The 21,874-nt window shown below is 32.8% G+C and overlaps 1 protein-coding gene across 1 annotated transcript in view; it reads right to left on the reverse strand.

The window, feature by feature from the left end:
• The window catches only part of LOC140441091 (UDP-glucosyltransferase 2-like), a 46,546-nt gene extending 26,881 nt beyond the window's left edge, over positions 1 to 19,665 (reverse strand). Inside the window, exons 1-3 of the mRNA XM_072531524.1 lie at positions 19,432 to 19,665; positions 13,206 to 14,027; positions 4,266 to 4,485 (exon numbers count right to left, since the gene is read on the reverse strand). Coding sequence (XP_072387625.1) covers positions 4,266 to 4,485; positions 13,206 to 14,027; positions 19,432 to 19,552 — 1,163 coding nt within the window. The 5' untranslated portion in view covers positions 19,553 to 19,665. The remainder of the gene's footprint in view (positions 1 to 4,265; positions 4,486 to 13,205; positions 14,028 to 19,431) is intronic.
• Positions 19,666 to 21,874: the final 2,209 nt, after the last annotated feature.

Genomic DNA, 21,874 nt, shown 5'->3' on the forward strand with positions numbered 1-21,874 from the left:
CTCAGTAGATTTCAGAATTAACGTTTATTTAAAATTATTTCATTAAATTTGTAATTATTATTGAATTGAATTAATGCAAAAAATTAAATTTTTAACTTTATTGCAGAGAAAATGTTGAAAAATGTTGTTTTTATTGTAAATAAACAATATTGAACATTTTTAAATTATTTTTAATTTAAAAACATATTTCGTTAATATTAATTTTTACTGTGAAAAATAAAAATATTTTACTCTCGAGTAAAAATCACATTTTTTAAAACATTTCATATACAACATATTTGTTTTGTTGACCATACTAATTAAGATTTATTACAATCACATCAGAGTATATTTATTATAATGCTCTAAAACTAATTGTTTGGATATTTTTTAGCCTTAATAGCAATACAAATAAATAAGTAAGTAAATAAGTAATATGCTTTATTGTCACTGAAAATTGTACACATTTTATGGACGAAGCTTATAACAATAAGACAAGAAAGAAGAAAAAAAATCAGAATAAGAATCGTTTGTACTTTTAAATAAAAAAAAACAATAAAATTCTTCCAAACTTAAACATAAAAAATACTACCTAATTAAGAACCTACAAACTTCGTAAAATATACCTAACAAAAAATAAAAATAAGAAAATCAGATTAATGAATTAAGGGCTCAAATATTCCACCTTCTTGTGCTAAACAGTAAACAAATCTGTCATACAGATATCTCCTTATATTTTGGAGTAGGGCGGGTGTAATGCTTGCAGAGAAATGAAGCATTTTTGACCTTAATTTAACTAGGTTTGTGGCTCTTTCAAACTGATGCCTATAAATGTTTTCTTTCAGAAAACCCAATCAAAGGGAAATCCCAAAAAAAGAAATCATTAGGTGCTAAGTCACAGGATCGCCTATACGTCATCACGTGTACGTATCAGTCGATCAGGAAACGTTTGATTGAGGAAGTCAATAGTTGCCCTAGAGTTGTGAGTCGAACACCCATCCTTTTGGCGATAAACCTCCTGAAAATTAACGGGAAGGCGTCGAACTGCCGGAATGATATCATTCTGTAAAAGATGTAAATATTTGGTCCCGTTTAGGTTTCCATCTATAAAAAATGGACCGACCATATGCTCGCCTAACATCCTAGTCCAAACATTTAACTTTTGCGGATGCTGCGTTCGCACTGCAACACTGAGGTGCTTATTTTTCCGAGATTAATACCTTGCAACGGATGAATTGTGTTTTTATGTAATGAAAATGAAGATTCGCCAGAAAATAAAATATTTTAAAAAAAAAAGTTCATTTTCATTATGTTATAATAAATTATAACATAATTTCACAAAACTTCATCCGCCTAAAGTTATCTTCCGGAAACAGTTCTTGCGTTGGTTGTATCTTAAAACAGTGATACCCATTGTTTTTGAGAACTCTCTGGACAGCTCGAGCATTCATGTTAACTTCATTAGCAATTTGTACACTATTGCGAGGTTCACTAGCTTCCACAAAAGCCTAAATATCAATGTCCCTGTTTGGACGCTCCTCATCGACAGGTCTATCACTTGGTTCATTACCTTCATGACAATTTTTACAACTGTTTACACATCCCGAAGTGTAGGTAACAATAAATAGATCAATTACTTCGCGTATCCAATTACAAGTTGCACTTTTTCTTGGACGGTATACAACGTAATAGGCATTTTATTAATTATTTGTTTATTCTTTCAGAACTTCATTTAAAATTTATTTTTAATGTCAATGTGACAATTACGACAATTCGTACCTACTGTGAAATGAATATAGAGGTGGAAACGTGTTACATGTCACAGTTATTGCCATTGTGTTGTATGGTCAATAAAACAATGTCGTGATCTGTATAACTGTTTCTATGGAAACATAAAACTGTTTTTACTATTTTCCTTACAATTTCTTCATATTTTCTCGAGTTTAAGCGAAACGAAAAAAGTAGATAGACATGAAATTATTAAACGTCACTCTATGTTTAAATGTACTACCACTGTAACAGCAGATCGTATAAAACATTTTGTAATAGAATATAAAGTAACATATTAAAGTATATAAGTAAAATATTTTTTATATATAGTTTTATCATATTTTCTCACCTATTAAGGTGTCTAGGTTTTTAAATAAATATTTCAAAACCAACATTAGCCAAATCAATTCAGTCATTCTCGATTTATTATAAAAAAAGTTATAAAAATATAAAATGACGTATGTTAAACATATACATATCTGATAGATACTTCAGAGTCAAACAAGAAGACGTTTCCACATATTTAAAAGAAACTAAAGCAGGAGTCCCTCAAGGAAGTGTATTAGGTCTGGTCCTCTACCTGTTATACACATGCGACATACCTGAACTAGAAAATGATGCTATAGCCACCTTTGCAGATGATACTGCCAGTCTAACAGTAGGTGATACCAGTGAAGAAGCAGCAGAAAAATTACAGTTGTCAATAGATAAGATCCATAAGTGGACAAAAAAATGGAAAATCAAACTAAACGAGTCTAAATCAATTCACGTTAATTTTACAAACAAAAAAATCCAAAATATTCCAATTAGAATAAATGATGCCCAAATACCGCACGCATCTACTGCAAAATACTTGGGTATCACACTTGATGCAAAGCTTCGCTGGAAAGCCCATATCAAAAAGAAAAGGGAGGAACTAGGTATCCGTTACAAGAAAATGTATTGGCTGATGGGAAGAAATTCAGTTTTGTCCACACATAATAAACAACTGATATACAAGCAAATACTGAGACCAGTATGTATGTATGGTTGCCAACTCTGGGGCTGTGCTAATACAAGTAATATCCAGATCATCCAGAGATTCCAGAATAAAGTACTAAGGAACAACCTTTGATGCTCCTTGGTACATCAGAAATGTCGACCTCCACAAGGACCTTGAGATGAAAGATGTAAATAAAAGTATCAAGAAGATGGCAGGTAGTCACGAACAACGGCTCCATAAACACGTAAACATCGAGGCCATCTAGCGCCTCGATAATACTGGGTTAGAAAGAAGACTCAAACGAACAAAACCATTTGAGTTAGTGTAAAGTGTAATTAGTGTAAAAGCAGAGCATAGTGCTGTGTTGTGAATTTGCATGTTAGGGATTAGTGCATAGTTGTTAGATAAAATAAGAGGACGCCATAGGGTATGCTCTTAGAATGCATCCTTTAGTAAATTAAGACTGATAAAAATTGATAATTGGTCAGCTTTGACCAGATTTCAATGGTATAAACACAGTAGGTGTCTAATATAAAAAAAAAAGTTTGTTAAACTAAATCACATTTTATGATATTTTATAACTGCATGGATCAAATAAGCTAAAATTGTATAGGTGAAGTCGTATAACACATTTTGAATTTACAAGTAAAAAAAATAAGGGTGATTCATCGAAATAAAAAATATCCTATCTCCTAAGTTGGACCAAAAAATATACTTTCACAAAATTTTATTGCAATCGGTTCAGGGGTTTTTGAATATTAGCTTGGACAAACATCGTGACACGAGATTTTTATACACAAAGATGTATATATATATAACTGTTTTGGATGGGTTGGAGTCAATAAAAGGGCTATTGGTTAACTATTTTTTTATATTCTCGAGCTTTCAATTGTGTTTACAATTATTATCAAGAGCTAAAAAAGACAAAATACTTACAAGGTTGAACTAAAAAGAAAAAACAATTTTTGTTAACTTACCAAATAAAAATTAGTTTGGTAAGTAAAAATTACTGCTAATACATCTTCAAAATATTTAATAAAAAATGTTTTAATCTAATAAATGTTTCTCCGAAAATTTTTATAATTTTGAAAACATTTTTTTAATACAAAAATAATTGAATTTATAAATAAGTTCAAATAGCAACCAATTACAAATAGCCTCAATGTCATAAATGCCAACATAAATTTTTTATTTTTGACAATTATATTGCCAAAAGTAAAATTTCGTTTAAACATTCTTTTTTGTTTAGTAACAAAAAGAAGAAGATTTATTCACCGTTGACAGATGTCTGAAAGAATGTAACAGAAATATGGAGAATTAAATATGACATTTTACAAGTTTTATATATAAATCATAAAGAAAAAATATAATTATAAATTTTGCTTAAATTTTGAATTTCTGATCTTTTGTTTAAACCATTATCACTTTTGCTATATATATATATATATATATATATATATATATATATATATATATATATATATATATATATATATATATATATGTAAACAACGCATAAGCAAAAAGCACTTACTTTTTATTTGATATGACTTCCTCGATAGTGGAGGAAAGTAATTCTTCTGTTAGCTCCTGCATTTCTATGACTTTTGTGTATCCATCACTTTCTGACTGTCTGGCATTCCTTAATTGATCGCCGAGAACAGGAATAGCTATAGTTGGAACTCCGTGATATACTGTCTCGATCGTACTCAAAAATCCTCCATGCGTTATAAATAATTTAATATTCGGATGAGCTAAAAGCATTTATATAAATAAAAACAAGATATTCAGATAAAGTGGCGTTACAAAAAATTATTGGTTGAAAGACTTCTTGTCTTCTTGTACTCCTTCTCAAGTGCCAGCTGAACTACTAAATTTGGCTATGATCATGGCAGTTTTAATTCTCGAGGCTAAACAGGGAGTCTTTTGTTTGCTATTGCTATCCGACTTTTTACTTCGTCGCTTGTCGTGTTTATTGTGTTAACTAGCGATCCAAGATAAATGTAAATTTTTTAATTTGCTCAAACATACACACATGTCCAAAAGTTTGGAATACGTACAAATAATATATCTACGCCTATGGTGGTTTTAAAACTGTTGTTGATATTTATTCTGGAGGGTTATTAAATGAAAATGATAAAAAATTTGAATCGTTTTTGTATGATTTTGGTCACATTCAACTGATTAGCGTATTTACACATTATTTCAGTCTTTGTTTAAATTTGAATTGAGCCGTTTAAAAATGCCTAAAAACGTGATATCTCATTTTGACAGATCCAGAGTAATTGCTTTGTTACAACAGGACTTTAGTCAAAGTTATATCGTGAATATTGTTAATGTTACTCAGAGTGCTGTATCGATAATTAAAAAAAAAATTCCAAGATACAAATGACGTCAAGGATCGTCCCAGAAGTGGTAGAAATCGATGTACAACAGCAGCACAAGACCGGCAAATAACATTTATAGCTCGTATAAATCGTCTGGAATCTACAAGTGGTATATCCAGAGAAATTTCTAGGCTTCAAGGACTGAATATTTCACGGCAAACAATAACACGCAGACTAAATGCGGTAAATTTGTATTTGCGGTAAATATGTAGAAGACCGCTATGTGTAAACTAACCTACCAACATAAAATAGTAAGGTTGCAATGGGCTAGAGAAATGGTGCATCATGATCCTAACTGGAATAACGTGATGTTCTCTGATGAGTCAAAAATTGACTTGGTATCTGATTCGCGAAGAATACTGGTTTCGAGGGCCCCAGGACGATAAGGCCCACTAGAAACAGCTAAACCACGTGTCCCATTTGAAGGTGGCAGTATTATGGTTTGGGGTGGTATTATAAATGGTACACGGACGTCACTGCTGGTTCTGGAGAGAAGAGTCACTGGTGCTGTATACATCAAGGAAGTTTTAAATCCTGTCGTACGTCTATTCCAAGGGGCAGTAGGTGATGAATTTGTGTTTATGCATGGCAACGCACCTCCTCATCGAACATCAGCAGTACAAAATTTTGTTGAAGAAGAAGGAATATCTACGTTACAGTAGCCCTCGAATTCCCCCGACATTAACATTATTGAACATGCTTGGGACATTCTCAAAACACGCATCAAGAAGCGAAACAATCCCCCTATTACACTTCGAGAACTTAAAGATGCTGCTCGTGAAGAGTGGGATAGAATTCCGCAAACCCAGCTCGACCAGTTTAGGCGAGCGGTTTACCCCTCAAAAGACGCTTAGAAACAGAATATACCGACTAAAATTCTTTTTGCATTTGTAATGCACCAAACGTTTTTTATTCGATTTTATATATTTTTCCAAGATGAAATGTATTTTTTTTTAATTTTTACAAGTGGGCCGGCAATTGTTATTAACAAATAACTAATACAAAAAAGCAATTTCACCGAATTGCTTTGGAATCAATTTTTTTAGGTGTATCTCATCAAAATAAACACTTTTTCTCTCTTGATAATTTTTCGAAAAATGCTTCCTTTTCGAGTTATTTGCATTTTTTTGTTAAAAAAATGCCTTAATTTTTGATTTTTGGGATTTTTTTTCTAAAAAACTACTAAATGAATTGCAATTCTACAAATAGCTTTATAATGTTTAAACCGTGGAGTACAAGTTAGAATATTTTGACAAGGATAATTTTTTTCTATCTTGCTAAAAACGTGGACCCAAATATTTCGAATATGCCTTTCGAGCAGTCTACCGCTAAGTGTGTACAGCGGTTGCGGCGATACAGGCGTGCGGCAAGTAAAAATATTTGTTTAAATTTAAAAAATTAATTCAATACAAATATTACGTACAATTTATTAAAAATTGTACTATAATTAGATATTTCTAATTATTTTTATATAGACATATTATAATTAAAACAATTAAAATTAATTTTTTACAATGCTATAATAATGTAATTTTTCTTTTAATATACGTGGTGACTATATTATTGAATGTTTTATTACAGTGAAATACATTAAGCAATATATAATTAATTTTCATTAAAAAATATAATAAAATTAAAATATAATATTAATTATACATCGTTTTCATTCGTCAATAATTTGAAAATTTTCGTCAACAGCAACAGGATTTCCATCTAATAAGCTGATTTCATTATCTTCAATAGAGTCGTCTTTAATATTTTTACAATTCTCTGGTGTACATGCACATACTGCGCAGCATTCTAAAATATAGGAAATACAATTACAATTTTTCGTAGAACATTTTCCGGTACATGAGCAGAAATACTTTTGTAACATATCTAAATTAGTTTCGCCTTTAAAATAATTAAAATCGAAACAATTATTTTCCATTGTCCAACCATGGGTTAATGGATCAAGAGATGAAGTAATATTGTTTTTTGCTTGAATCCATTCATTTATTTGCCACTTTGCTCTTAAGTAATGTTGTAATAATGCTGGTTTCGAAGGTGGTAATTTTTCATTAGATGCATTTTTTTAGCGCCTACAGCACCTCAACCGCTGTACACGCTTAGCGGGATACTCTCGAAAGGCATATTCGAAATATTTGGGTCCACGTTTTTAGCGAGATAGAAACAATTTATCCTTGTCAAAATATTCTAACTTGTACTCGACGGTTTAAAGATTATAAAGCTATTTGTAAAATTGCAATTCATTTAGTAGTTTTTTAGAAAAAAAATCCCAAAAATCACTAATTACGGCATTTCTTCAACAAAAAAATGCAAATAACTCTAAAAGGAAGCATTTTTCGAAAAATTATCAAGAGAGAAAAAGTGTTTATTTTGATGAGATACACCTAAAAAAATTGATTCCGAAACAATTCGGTGAAATTGCTTTTTTGTATAAGTTATTTGTTAATAACAATTGCCGGCCCACTTGTAAAAATTTTAAAAAAATACATTTCATCTTGGAAAAATATATAGAATCGAATAAAAAAGGTTTGGGGCATTAGAAATGCAAAAAGAATTTTAGTCGGTTGATGCTCTGCTTATAGGGGTAAACCGCTCGCCTAGTTAATCCGCAGCATTCCAAATCGCCTACAGGCTTGCATACAGGCCAATGGAGGAAATACTTATTATTAGTTTTATTAAAAATTATTTTTTTCTATACTAATTTATTTTTAAAATGTAAGTTCTACATTGTAAGTTTTTCATTCCAAGAAAATAAATATTTTTTTCGCATATCGTTTATCTGGTTTTGAGATTTATTTAGTATTGTTGAGAATTGAAACAAAATGATGTTTAACTATTCAGAAGATTTTATATATAAAAATCAATAAAAAGATGAAATATTCCATTATCCCAAACTTTTGGACATATGTGTATATTTGTTAATTTGGATTCTCTGTTGAACATTTTGAGGATTTTTAGCAGCTAACATATATTTTGTTTTTTCCTCGTTTACAACAAATCCTAGGTTGTTCCGGTAGTTTTGTGAGTAAAGTCAGTCTTTACTGCAGGTAGAAGAAGAATAAGACAATAAATCCTCGTTTACTTGCCGCATTCGTAAACTTTGTAAAATACTGCACTTCGTCTCTTATAATTCTGTCCACTATAACAATATCATCAGCGAATGCGATAATTTGCGTCAATCTATTAACGATAGTTTCGTTTAATCTAATATCTATCTGCCTTTCCCAAGACAATATTAAAGAGGAGGCAAGCTAATTAACATCAAAGAACGTACAGTTTCCTCCTTGAATTCTAACGCACGAGGTTACGTTTAAAGTTCGCGGCATATTATCATTCACGTATATTTTCGGGCAGGTAGCGTTCCCACTCCAGCAATGGCACTGCGCGTTCACATTTTCATACATAAAACGTTTCAGTTTGGTACGATGAAGATGTGTTCTCGCTTTTCGCGACAAAAATTATGTGCAATTGCTCTTCTAGTTGACGATGAAGAAAGAAAAACTGTAGTAAAAAGGTTTGGAGTACATCCAATGCTAAGAGAAAGGAAAAAGGAAGGTAAATACTGGACTTTATACAAAGAATTAATTGATGATGATGAAAAATATTATGGATATTTTAGAATGAATAGGATTCAGTTTGAATATATTTTAAATTTAATTATACCTTTAGTTAAAAAACAACATACTACGTTTAAAGAAGCCATACATATCAAACCAAAGAGTATTTTTAAAAAAAGAAGAGGTATCACTTCCGTGCAGAAGTCCTAATTGTTTATCACTTCCGTGATTAATTGTCACGAAGCAATAAAAACACATGCATAAATGACAAAATAGATAAATAAATAATAAAGGATAAAATAAAATAGATAACTAAATAAATAACGAGGGGGAAGCGACGGACTCCTAATTCACATTATCCGTACCAACAGGTTTCGACTCGTTTCGTAGCGGTCGACATCAGTAAAATATTGTTTTCGAATATACTGAACGGACACGTAAGGTGTCTGATACGATACGTTCCAGACAGTGTGAATTGTTCATATTTAAAACCATTTAAATTATATTTTTCGGAAACTAAACGCTACAGGCTGGAAACGCAACGTGCATGATAATATGCCACGACCTTTACATTCTAAATTTTGTCAATTTAACTAACGTAGGTGAGATCCCAAAGTCTATCATTGCATTATATAGAGCAGTTCTTTTAACACTGTCATAGGCTGCTTTGAAGTAAACCAAGAACCGATCCATTGGCCTATGTGCGCATATTTGGTGTAGAATCGACTTTCCGCCAGTGAATCGGCATTGATAATGATCCGCAACAATCCTTTGTTTCACTACTCCTAGTTTTAAAATCTATATAATCATTATCCATAGTGTCGTCAACTTTTTGCAAACATTTAGGTAAAATTGTAATTTCTAATTAACTGGTCTAAAAATTAAATTACTCACAGAATTCACACAAATATTAACACATAAATCTGCCAAAAACCAACCAGTTAGCTAGTATCTGTGATTAAAAAGACAAAACTAGAATAGTAAACACGCTTTTTTGCGACCTGTATTGTTTACTAGTTAACATCAACAGAAAAGAATTTAAGGCAAACACAAATCAATGTAGAAGTTTAAATGGCGATCTCTTAACAACAAGAACAGACGTACTAAACCGATGGACGGAATATTTTAACCAGATACTTAATATAGAGGAAGAAGAAGAAAACCCGGAAGACGAAAGCTGCGAGGTAAGCGGAGCAGACGAGAGGGAGGAGGATCCACCAACGATCCTGGAAGTTAAAGACGCTGTAAACAAACTAGCCAGAAACAAATCACCCGGAATAGATAATCTCCCAGCGGAATTATATAAAGAAGGTGGCCACGATATCATAATAGCGCTACAGCAGCTTATAAAAGAAATATGGATACAGAAGTCCCTTCCCAATGATTGGAATATTGGAATACTTTGCACCATACACAAAAAGGGAGATATCTTTGAATGCTCTAACCATCGAGGAATTACGCTCCTAAATGCAGCGTATAAAATATTCTCCAATATACTATGCCATCGTATGGCACCATATGCAGAGCGAATAATAGGACAATACCAGGCTGGTTTCAGAGGTGGTAAATCAACAATTCATCAGATTTCAACCCTAAGACAAATTCTAGAGAAAACCCTGGAATACGGTGTAGACACGCACCACATATTTATAGACTACAAGGCAGCCTACGACTCTGTAAATAGAAGAGAATTGTTTAGAGCAATGATAGACCTAGAAGTACCAAATCAGTTGGTAAGTTTAACCAAACTAGCCCTTGAAAAAGTTGAATGCAAAGTACGAATCCAGGGGGAACTTTCTGAACCTTTTAAAACAAATGACGGGCTACGTCAGGGAGACCCACTCTCCTGTATACTATTCAATCTAGCTCTGGAAAAAGTAATACGTACGTCACAAATCACAACTACCGGTTCAATATATAACAAATCTGTGCAAATCTTAGCATATGCTGATGATATCAATATTGTTGGGAGAACGAAAAACGCAGCACGAGAGGCGTACATAGCATTAAAGGAAGCGGCTACAAAAATAGGTTTAATAATAAACACCAATAAAACAAAATACATGAAAATAGGTACGCAACCACAAACACTACGGCCACTTGTTATAGAAAATGACGTCATCGAAGCAGTTAACGAATTTGTATACCTGGGAACGCTCGTTAATACTGAAAATGACACTACCGCAGAGATAAACCGCAGAATTTGCATGGCTAATAGATGCTATTTTGGGCTTAATCTCCTTTTTAAATCTACAGTTATATCAAGAAATACAAAAGTAAAACTCTACAAAACAATAATACGCCCAGTCCTAACATATGGTTCAGAAACCTGGACTTTAACAAAAAACAATGAAAACATGTTAGGATGTTTCGAAAGAAAAATACTAAGGCGCATCTATGGAGCGGTAAATGAAAATGGTGTCTGGAGAAGACTCTATAGGATATACCAGGAACCAGATATCGTAAAACACATAAAGATAGGACGTCTGAGATGGGTAGGCCATGTAATGCGGATGGAGCAAACCGACCCAGCTAGAAAAACGCTCCTTGATAGACCTATTGGTCAAAGAAGAAGAGGAAGACCCAAAACAAGATTCCTAGATAACATCGATGAAGACATGAGAAATATGGAAATACGTGCTTGGCGGAGGAAGGCGATGGATAGGGACGACTGGAGAAAAATTCTTGGGGAGGCTAGGACCCACACAGGGTTGTAAAGCCAAAATGATGATGATTGTTTACTAGTTTTAGTACATTAATTAAGCCCGTATTTATTGCCAGTTTTAAAGAATATTATTTCAACTATTGCAATCGATAAACTAATAGTATGTACTTATATGGCAGAATGAATTGGTACCAGAAGAGTGGCTAAAGGGAATAATATGTCCGTTGCATAAAAAGGGTGATCAACTAAAATCTTCGGAATGTATTGTTTGAAAGACTTAAACATTTTAAAAAGGATATTATTGGTCAATATCAATGCGGATTTACAGCTGGAAAGTAAACTACATATCAAATTCAAGCACATAGGCAGATTCTAGAAAAGTCACTAGAATATATGACAGATACACACTATCTTTTCGTCGACTTCAAAGCAGGCTATAACAGTGTTAAAAAAACTGCATTATATAATGCAATGATAGACTTTGGGATCCCACCTAAGTTAATTAAGTTGACCCAACTAACAATGCAAAACGTAAGCTCATGCGTTAGAATTGAAGGAGAAAACTCTACGTTCTTTGACATTAATAATGGTCTAAGACAGGCTTTGCTAAAAACTGAAAAAAAAAACGAATATATTATTACAAACAAGTTAAAATTAGTAATCTCGTTTGATTTACAGCAAAGAATGCTTCTGTGAAAATTAACCACTGGTCCTGCATTTTATTGTAGAAAAATTTGGCTTTATAACTTAGGGATACACGACTGTACCAACGACAAGGGATACATGTACTTATGGGTGAGGAGCTCGTTGTTTTTCCCGATAACTATCAAGGTCAGAAGAAGAACTGGCAATTAATAGCTTTTTGGTTGCAATTAGTCAAGGAAAAGAAATTTAAACAAATAACACATCATTTTCTGGTTAGTGGTCACTCTATTATGCCAGAGAAACCGTGCACCAGTTATTTATTCGCCAGTAGGTTGGGGAGATATTATTATGAAATCAAATAAAAAGAATCCTTTTGTTGTTACGCAGATGACACAGAATTATTTTTACAGTTTTGAACCTCTTCTAAATAATTTTAATAAAAACGCACGTTTTCCTGACAAGCAGAGCTTAGATTCTGCTGGAACATGCAGCTTTTGATTTAAATCACAAAATGTTGGCTCATTTATTTCACTTAATGTCACAAGAAAAAGCAGACCTATAACAATAAAATTGTCAAACATTAAACAAAATACAAAGAGCCTCTGAAAATTGCAAAAAATAAAATAAAAAATGTAAAAAGCTTATTACCTTATATTTCGCCAGTCTACCATACGTTTTATAATCAGCTAAAAGAAGCTACTGACCATAATAATGAAGAAGTGGAAATTGTAGATATATAATTTTATTATTTTTTTTTTCAGAGAGTGTTACGATTTTTTAAATCCTGTTTTACAAGGCTTGCGGACGCGGCAAGTGAATTAGGACTTGTGGTAAACGAGGAAAAAACCAAATATATGGTGGTTTCTAAAAACCCCGAAATATCCAACAGAGAATTCAAATTGACAACCATACCTTTGAGCAAGTCAAAGAATTCACATATCTTGGATCGCTAGTAAACGCAACAAACACGACAAGCGACGTCATAAAAAGTCGCATAGCAATAGCAAACAGAACTGTCCACGGTCTCCAGAAACATTGAAAAAATAAAAATATAAAACGTGCAGTAAAGGTCAATAGCTCAGTAATTTCCAGAAAAACTATTGGAGTTATTTTAAGTTACGCCATTTCAACATTAATCCAATTGACCTTGTTTTGTCATTAACAGATCTAATCAAATAAAAATAAATTACCAAAATGGCATAATCACTTACCCAATAAGTCAGACTGAGGCAGCCACTTCTGGATTTTTACATTGGCAGGCTTACCAGGCATATTACTATCTTCAAATTTCCACAAAACTTTCTCCTTTCTCTTCGAAAACGCTTTCATTAAAACTTGTCTAGTTTCTAAAGGTAACGTAGAACTTCCGACATTTGATCCCATACTGAAATAAATGACTCCGTCTTTAGCATCCTCTAAGTATTTCTGTAAGTCCTCTGGTAGCTTTTTGGGTGGCTGCACGTGAAATCCTCCAATATCCCTCATACAAGGTACCAAAGCACCCGATTTGGCCAGGCTGATGTGGGAGTTAAGAAGTACCAGGGAAGTGTTGTATATAACCTTGTAAAAGTCAATATCTTTTGAAATATATTTATGTACTAGTGCAGAATGCCGTGGATATTGAAAGATGTGGATGTACACATATTGTGCCATAGAAAACAGCGTGTTTATTAGTCTGTGTTTAAAGTCCATTTGTCCCGTATACCCTAGCATGAGTTCGGCAGCATATGACGGTAGCGACGGGTTTCCTACAAGATGGTTTACCCAAGAACTGGCATCATGATTGAAAAAGACAACTAAATGAGCACCTAAATGTGGAGCAATGGCTTTTGCCGCTTCAAGGTTGAATTGAGAAACTATAACCACATCGTACTTCGGTTTCTCTTGAATTAATTGCTGAGTTTTTGTATGATTTAATGTTAATTCAGTTATTTGGTTCATTATGTCGAAAAAACCGAGCATCGCGATGGCAGGATTTTTTAAAAATTGTTGAAAGTCTTTCTGGGATATATTTTTCAAATGACCATAAATTTCTAAAATATTAAAGTCACAATAAGCAAGTTACGAAGACGGTTATAGCGATATAAAAAAAGAACCAAGAGTACAATAATTATGAGTAAGCAGTGATTATTTACAAGTATCTGTCTATATACATATACGTGATGTTTTACCACTTTTTAAAAAAATCTTAAAAACATCAATTTTAATTTTTGAATCGACATCAATCTACACTTGCGAGCAAAAAAATCGACTTACTCGAATCATTAGATTCTATGCTTAGTAATTTTATGTTGTGTTACTTTAAATTAAAATAACTAATGCAAAAAAATATTGTTTATTACAGAGCTTCCAAAAAATAATTGTTTTATGTAAATTAGCAACGTGTTGTAAAATTTGCCTACTTCTGTATGGCACAGGTAATGCAGCAAACATTCTAACGGGCATGTTCTACGCCAGGGATTCCCAAATTGAGAGGCGCACCCCAAATTAAATTTGAGTAGTCTTTCCAACATTCTAAATTAACCATGATGTTTAGAAAATCAAAACAAACCGCTGTAACATCTGACTTTACACATACATTTAAAATCGAACTTAAAAGAATGGAATGTGAGCCATTCAATGTGGCAATAGCTCGCATTTGTCAACCGAGGCTTTCCAAGCACTGCCTCTCTCCTTCCCACCCCCATCAGGCGCTGGCCAGCAAACCGCAGCTAATAAATAGCTAATCAATTTTCAATTGTGACTCACTGTTTGAGATACTCCGGCCTAACCTGCACGTATTTTTGCATTATAAAAGCGTACGTGTTATGAAATTTTAATTGTCGTAGTTGACTTTCATTGATTTCATTAATTTGAGTGAGAGAAGTTATTGTAGCCAAGATGAGCTCAGCAAAGAAACGCAAGTATAATGATGATTATATCAAATATGAGTTTATTTGTATACGTAAACTTAATATCGAACATCCTCAGTGTGTAATTTGCTATGAAGTATTAAGTAATGAGACCTAATCGTCTTAAAAGATATTTGTCATCCAAACATAACTCTTTTAAGGACAAACTAAAGGAATTTTTTGCTACAAAATCTGAAAATTTAAAACGCATGAAGTTGGATAGTACTAGTTATCACTTCTGATTGCTAAAGAAAAGAAGAGCCATATTATTGGAAAGACGCTTGTTAAGGCGGGTACACATATGCGAGCAGAACTGTTCGCGAACCGTTTGTGAACGCTATATTCGTTAATTTGTACGACGGTACGAACCGCTTGCGAGCTGTTCGTTCGTTGCTCGTCAGGAACCACAGCCTGTCGGTTTTTGGGACGAACACAAAGAATGTTCGCAGAACTATAAATTGTGTCTATAAATTGTTTCTGCTAAGTGTGCGATGAGATCATTCGGTTAAACAAAATTGCTGAACGAGCGCGGCTTATTCAAAAGTAACGAGAGAAATTAATAACAGATAATCTAAACAAAATACCGAAATGTTTAGAATAAAGAAGTAAATTAATTCTCGGTTTGTTATTAGATACTTAGGGTATTGGATAGCCTGAACATAAACATATTTTCAACGAACTCTTCGCGAACAGCTCACGAGCAGTTCGCAAACAGTTCGGCTCGCAAATGTGTACCCACCTTTAAACCGTGTTTATTAAAGGCAGATGATATTATTCTTGGAACGCAGAGTAAGCAAAAGTTATCTCAAATATCTCTTTCTGACAATACTGTGAAACGTCGCATTGATATTATGGCCGAAGACATACAAAACCAGGTAGTTGATGCAGTAAAATAATTCCATTTTTTGCTATTCAGCTAGACGAGAGTACAGACATAGCACGATGTTCTCAGTTAATTGTTTATGTTCGGTATATTGAAAACGAAAAAATGATAGACGAGGTACTCTTTTCTACAGAGTTGAAGACCACGACAAAAGCTATTGATGTTATGAAAACAGTGTCAGACTTTTTTGACAAACATGAACTATCTTGGCAAAAACTGATCGGTGTATGTACGGATGGCGCACCTTCAATGCTTGATTCTCACTCAGGATTTGTACAATTAGTAAGAGAGAAAAATGCTGGTGTGACTGGCATACATTGTGTTATACATCGACAAGCCTTGGCAGCAAAAACTCTTTCAAATGAACTAAATGCTGTCTTAAAGTAGTGAATTACATAAAAAACAGTACGTTGAATACTCGACTGTTTAAAACTTTTTGTGAAGATTTAGGGAGTGATCACAAAACATTGCGATTTCATACAAAAGTACGATAGCTCTCGAAAGGAGACATGTTGGCAAGACCTTCGAGATGAAGTAATCACCTTCTTGGAAAAGCAAAAGTAAAATGAACTAAGCGTGGCCTTCAAAAAACATTGTACCCAAGTAATATTGGCTTATTTGTCAGACATCTTTGACTCGTTGAACAGCCTTAACCTAAAACTCATCGTCATGCGATAAAGATGTATATTGAGAAATTGCAACTTTGGAGGCGTAAAATCCTGCAAACCCCTGCAATTATTCGAGTTTTCCTAAAATAGAGTCAATCTCAAAAGAAACACGTTTCAAGGGTATTTATAAAGGATCAAGTTTGAAAATCCAAATATCAAACCAATTGGAGAGCCTAATTGAAGAGTTCCAGAAATACTTCCCAAACACTTCTGGCGATAGTATTTTCAGAATATCAATTGACCCATTCGCGGAAGGGGTTTGACAGCAGATTGTCATATCATGGATATTCTCCAAGACCATGTTGTTCCTTACAGCTGCTACATTGGCGACGACTTCCTGCTAATGCATGATAACGATGAAGATGGAGACGATGGAGACAAGTCGATGAAGACAAAGAAATGAATACTGTTATTCAAAATCAAAAGGAAAAATTCGACGAAATTTAGGGCTACCATACATAAGTGACAAAACGAAAAAAAAATGTGCCTTGTCGAGAATTGAAACCACCTTGCAGTTGCACTAAGAAGTATAGGGAAATTCAGGGTCACGAGAGCAATATTTTTAACGAGTTTTGATTTTGGGAGTCAATAAAAATGTTTATTCATAACCATATATCCGTATCGACTAGCAGTGGCTGCTGTTAAGAACAAAATTTGTTCGAACCGAATTTGTTACGTTGCTTTCATTATATGCTTTTCTTATATTCATTCAATTTGAGTAAAATAGTTTCGAAACACAATTCAGATTTCTGCCTTAATCTGAGCCTTCTAAAAATTGCCAGGCAAACCAGACGTTGATAGAGATGTTAATAGGGACATGGGGAATCTAAAATTTGCATTCCTTCATTTCATTCAATTTCATTCCTTCGCTTAACTACTATTTTAATATTATTTTCTCTGTCAGCATCACATTCTCCGTACTGACTGCTGATAAGACTGAATTTTGTTCAAACTGTCGTTTTAAGTTTCTCATGTATATGATATACTCTGGTTTTTTAAATTAATTAATTTATGATCATAGATAAAATATAGCATGCAACTCACAAGAGTTTAGTCACTATTCTCTAATAAATTGATCATATCGATACATTATATCACATTTCAACGTTGAATATTTGATGATCCCCTTCATAGTATAAAACGGATGGTCGACTTTTCCCACACAGAAACACGCCAGGTACCACACTGTGGGAGTAGTACTGTAAACTTAGGGTGTCTCTCAGACTCGCTTACAAATCGGATTGTCACTTATTGAGTTGAGTACGTAAAGTGTTCTCTGTATAGGATTAAAAAATGAAAAATGTGCACATAGCACCTAGGTTGTCAGATTTTTTTGATTATAAAATACACTAAATTGTAAAAAAGATTCAGAGTAAGTATACAAAATATCCAAAGTGTAGTAGGAAATTTCAAAACTTACAATAAATCTTCTATATAATATATGGAATATTGATTTTAAATTCTGACAATTTCGTGATACTTCTTGGATATGTGTTTCTAGGTATCTACCAGGTAGGTATAAGTAATTCTGTATTCTTAGTAAGAAGTTTAAATAGAGAGAAATGGGTTGTTACTTGGAGATTTTGATTATACAGTGAACCCATTTATAAGGAGTCCACTAAACAATCCATGAAGAAAATTTCTATAATGAATTTCATATTTAAACCAGATATATAACAGAACTTTTTATGTGTGGAAGAGAAGGTTTAGGTACTATTTTACCTATGGAAGTAGCTGTAAAGTTGAAAAGATTCAACCGTTCTAATCTGCAACATTCTATAACCTAGCGAGAGATCAAAATGAAGACAATTTCTAAATGAAGACATTATTGAATTTTATGAAGTTGAAGATGTTTGAGCTTCTTCTTCTTTAAGTGCCATCTCCGCGACGAAGGTTGGCAATCATCATGGCTATTTTGACATTCGAGGCAGCTGCTCTGAACAATTGCCTTGAGCTGCAACCAAACCACTCTCTCGGGTTCTTCAACCAGAAAACGCGTCTTCTTGCTACGCTTCTCCTACCCTCTATTTTTCCTTGAATTATGAGTCTCAAGATGTTGTATCTTTCGTCTCTCATCACATGTCTGAGATATTGCAAGTTTGAGCTATTTTTATATAATATTTTTGAGTGTTATGGAGAAACCTTAGAAGAATCATTAATATACATGTATAATCTTTTTATTCCTTTTCGATATATGTGTTGGACATTTCATCGTCAGTGTTGAACTAATAACGTAATCAACGATTTTTTAAAATACAAACCGAGGTCACGGGTCACCTCATTTGACAGGTCTCCTAATCGCCTTTGCAAAAATGTATTATGCGAATAATATTTATTAATACAGGGATAACCAAAATTATGTACTTAGTTAAATTAAGTGGAATTACAAAAAATACTCATTTACTGCGAATCCCCCAAGAAACTGGACATTGTACAGGCGTTTCAAGAAAATTTCCATACTAGATCTAGGCAGATTGCATTAGCTAATAATGTCCACCAATCAACTGTTGTAAGAGTGCTAAAAAAGGAAAAGTGGCATCTGTACAACGTACATCTGGTCCAGGAGCTGGTAGAAGATGATTTTGATAGAAGAATCGAATTCTGCGAAGTCATTATGGAACGATGGAACAGGTATCAGAGTTTTATAGAAAAGGTACTTTTTAAATACTACTATTAGTACTTAGTATAGGTAAAAGTGAACATGGCATAAAGAGAATGCCAGTCAAAAGAATAAACAGCTTTACTCTACAAACCATCAAAAATGTGACGGACTATGGAAAGTACGAAAAAATGTAAATTATTTTTGCTTAACATTTGCCGTAATTTTTTAGCAACTGCTGAGCAAAAAATATTAATTTAGTCTGTTCTTTCTGACCTGCTTTTACGATTGTTCATATTGTTTAAGGAAATACTATAAAGATAAAACTGTCATTCTATGTTGCGTGTGTATTTTATATATTAAATTTACAAAAAAATTCATAAAAATAGTACTTACGCATTTGTTGATCGTAGAACCCCTCCATAATAATCTGCTTATAGTTATCATTAGGTGGTTTCTTTTCTTCAAATACTGTCAAAATAGTAGATTCATGTCCGGCTCTAGCGAGCCCTTTCATAAGTTCATTCCCAAGAAAGTAGTGGCTCCGAGTAGCGAATGGGAATATTCCCAAGATTTTATAGCAGCTGGTACAACACACACATGACAAAAATAGAAACGTTAGCACTTCTTTCGACTTCATTGCTAATAACGAGTGACTTATAAACGAGAAAAATTATTTTCTTTAGTTATCCAATAATTTTATAGATAGCTATCGAAATTATTTGCTATTTTAAATAAACATTTGAAGGTCGGTAACAATAATTATTGATAGCATACGAGAACCGTGCGCATTATTCAATTTTGTTGTGTTTATATAAACGGAAATGCATCGATGGCACTTTGCACATTCAATTTAACATTGAGCACGGGTGTACCTCCCTAACCATAACACATAAAGGGTCTCTGAGTCGGGATAGTTATTTTAACTGTAAGTTTACATATCGACAACGAATAAGCAGGAACTCGTAAGTGGCAAGATGATGATTGTATAGATAGGAGACCAAAAAAATCGTACTATTATAGTTTAATTTAGGGCGCATCTTATTATGTTTTTGTGAAATAGGATTATCTTTGGAAAGCAAAATAAAACAAGCAAATATGTTTTAGAGAAATTTTGAATTTACGTAAAATGACACTAGTTACGAGGTAATGTCATAGAATAACCGAACACACATAGAAGCGACACAACGGTCCAAAAGCGTGTACCATTTTTGTATACGCATGCCCGATTCTTATTGTTTAACTGTCAAAAACACGTGCTTATTCTTTAATTCTGGTTGTGTTCGATAGTCCGTAGGCATCTATGGTAAACACTCGACACAACAAGTGCATTTGACCATTTATATAATTTATTTATAGTTAAAAGGTTATAGTTATAGTTTATAGTTATAGTTAAATATATCAGTTTATAGTTATAGTTTATAGTTAAAAGTTTGATTTATAATTAAAATGTCTGCATATATTTGTGCGATTCGCGGATGTTCATCTGTGACAGGAAAAGGAATAAGTTTATTTAGATTCCCTAAGAATAATAACAGGTAATTACTATTGCTTTGTAATTATTATTAGTTATTACATAATAGTATTGGTTTGACTTTCGAACAGTAAGCCGACGCCGACGTGTCTGTCCGAGCTATAAAAAATAAACTTTGATCTGCCAAGGGATAGTTCAAAATGAAAACATTAAATTTGGTGTCAGTGCTATTTCTTTTATTGAAAGACGCAAGTCTCCGAAGGCCCAGGTCAAAAAATCAACAGATGGTGGCCAAGTTACAGGGGTGAAAAAAAAAGAGAAAATTTAGTGTGATTTTTAATTTCAAATATCTCATTCAAAAAAACTTTTTGTTTATTCGTGACTTTCGGCCCTCGGTAATAATGTAATCTTTCATTCTGTGTTTAAATTTTTCAAAAATATTTTTTAGTTTTCTCAGGATTCCAAAAAAATGTTAAAAAGCATTGGCCCGAAATTTTGCGCCTACGCTCTTAAACGAAACAAAGAAATTACTAAAATGCTCAAACTAAAAATTGTTTGGAAACATAATTAGACCAATAATTGGGAAAATCTTAAACTTACAACAGAACAAGACGTCCAAATTGCAAAAACATGGTTGCAAATAAACAAACTTACATTAAATTATGAAAAAACTAAATAGGTACTCATCTACTTTTTGCTATATACAAAAGTTGTCTGCCAATTTTTAATTCGTTAAATATAAATAAAAAAGATCAAATATATGGATCGAAGTACATAAAATATTTAGGAGTTTTAGATGGGAATTACAAATAAAAAATATTAAAACTTTATTTGTTGCATATCTCAATATTTAGTGACAGTTTTGTGACTTAGTCAGGAGAAAACTGTAAATTTATTAAGATTAGATATTGACAAAAGTTAAATATTTCATTACTTACAATATACTAATACTCTTATAGTTGTAAGTAGTAAAGTATTATTTATAAATACAGAAAAAGTTCTTTGTTTAAAATTTGTTCTGTTAAAAATTTGTAGTGCCAAAGTGTGGATAGAAGCTTGCAGACGAGAAGATTTGTTATTCAAAATGGATTCACTTTATAATAATTATAGGATTTGTGAACTGGATTTTGAAGATAATGTTATTGTAAAAGGAAATAGAAGAAAAACATTGGCGCATGACGCAGTACCTTCAATGATCTGTGTTATTTATATTTAACGAATTAAAAATTGGCAGACAACTTTTGTATACATCAAAAAGTACATGAGTACCTATTTAGTTTTTTCATAATTTAATGTAAGTTTGTTTATTTGCAACCATGTTTTTGCAATTTTGAAGTCTTGTTCAGTTGTAATTTTAAGATTTTT

The sequence above is a fragment of the Diabrotica undecimpunctata genome, chromosome 5, assembly GCF_040954645.1.
Source record: "Diabrotica undecimpunctata isolate CICGRU chromosome 5, icDiaUnde3, whole genome shotgun sequence".
Lineage (NCBI taxonomy): Eukaryota > Metazoa > Arthropoda > Insecta > Coleoptera > Chrysomelidae > Diabrotica > Diabrotica undecimpunctata.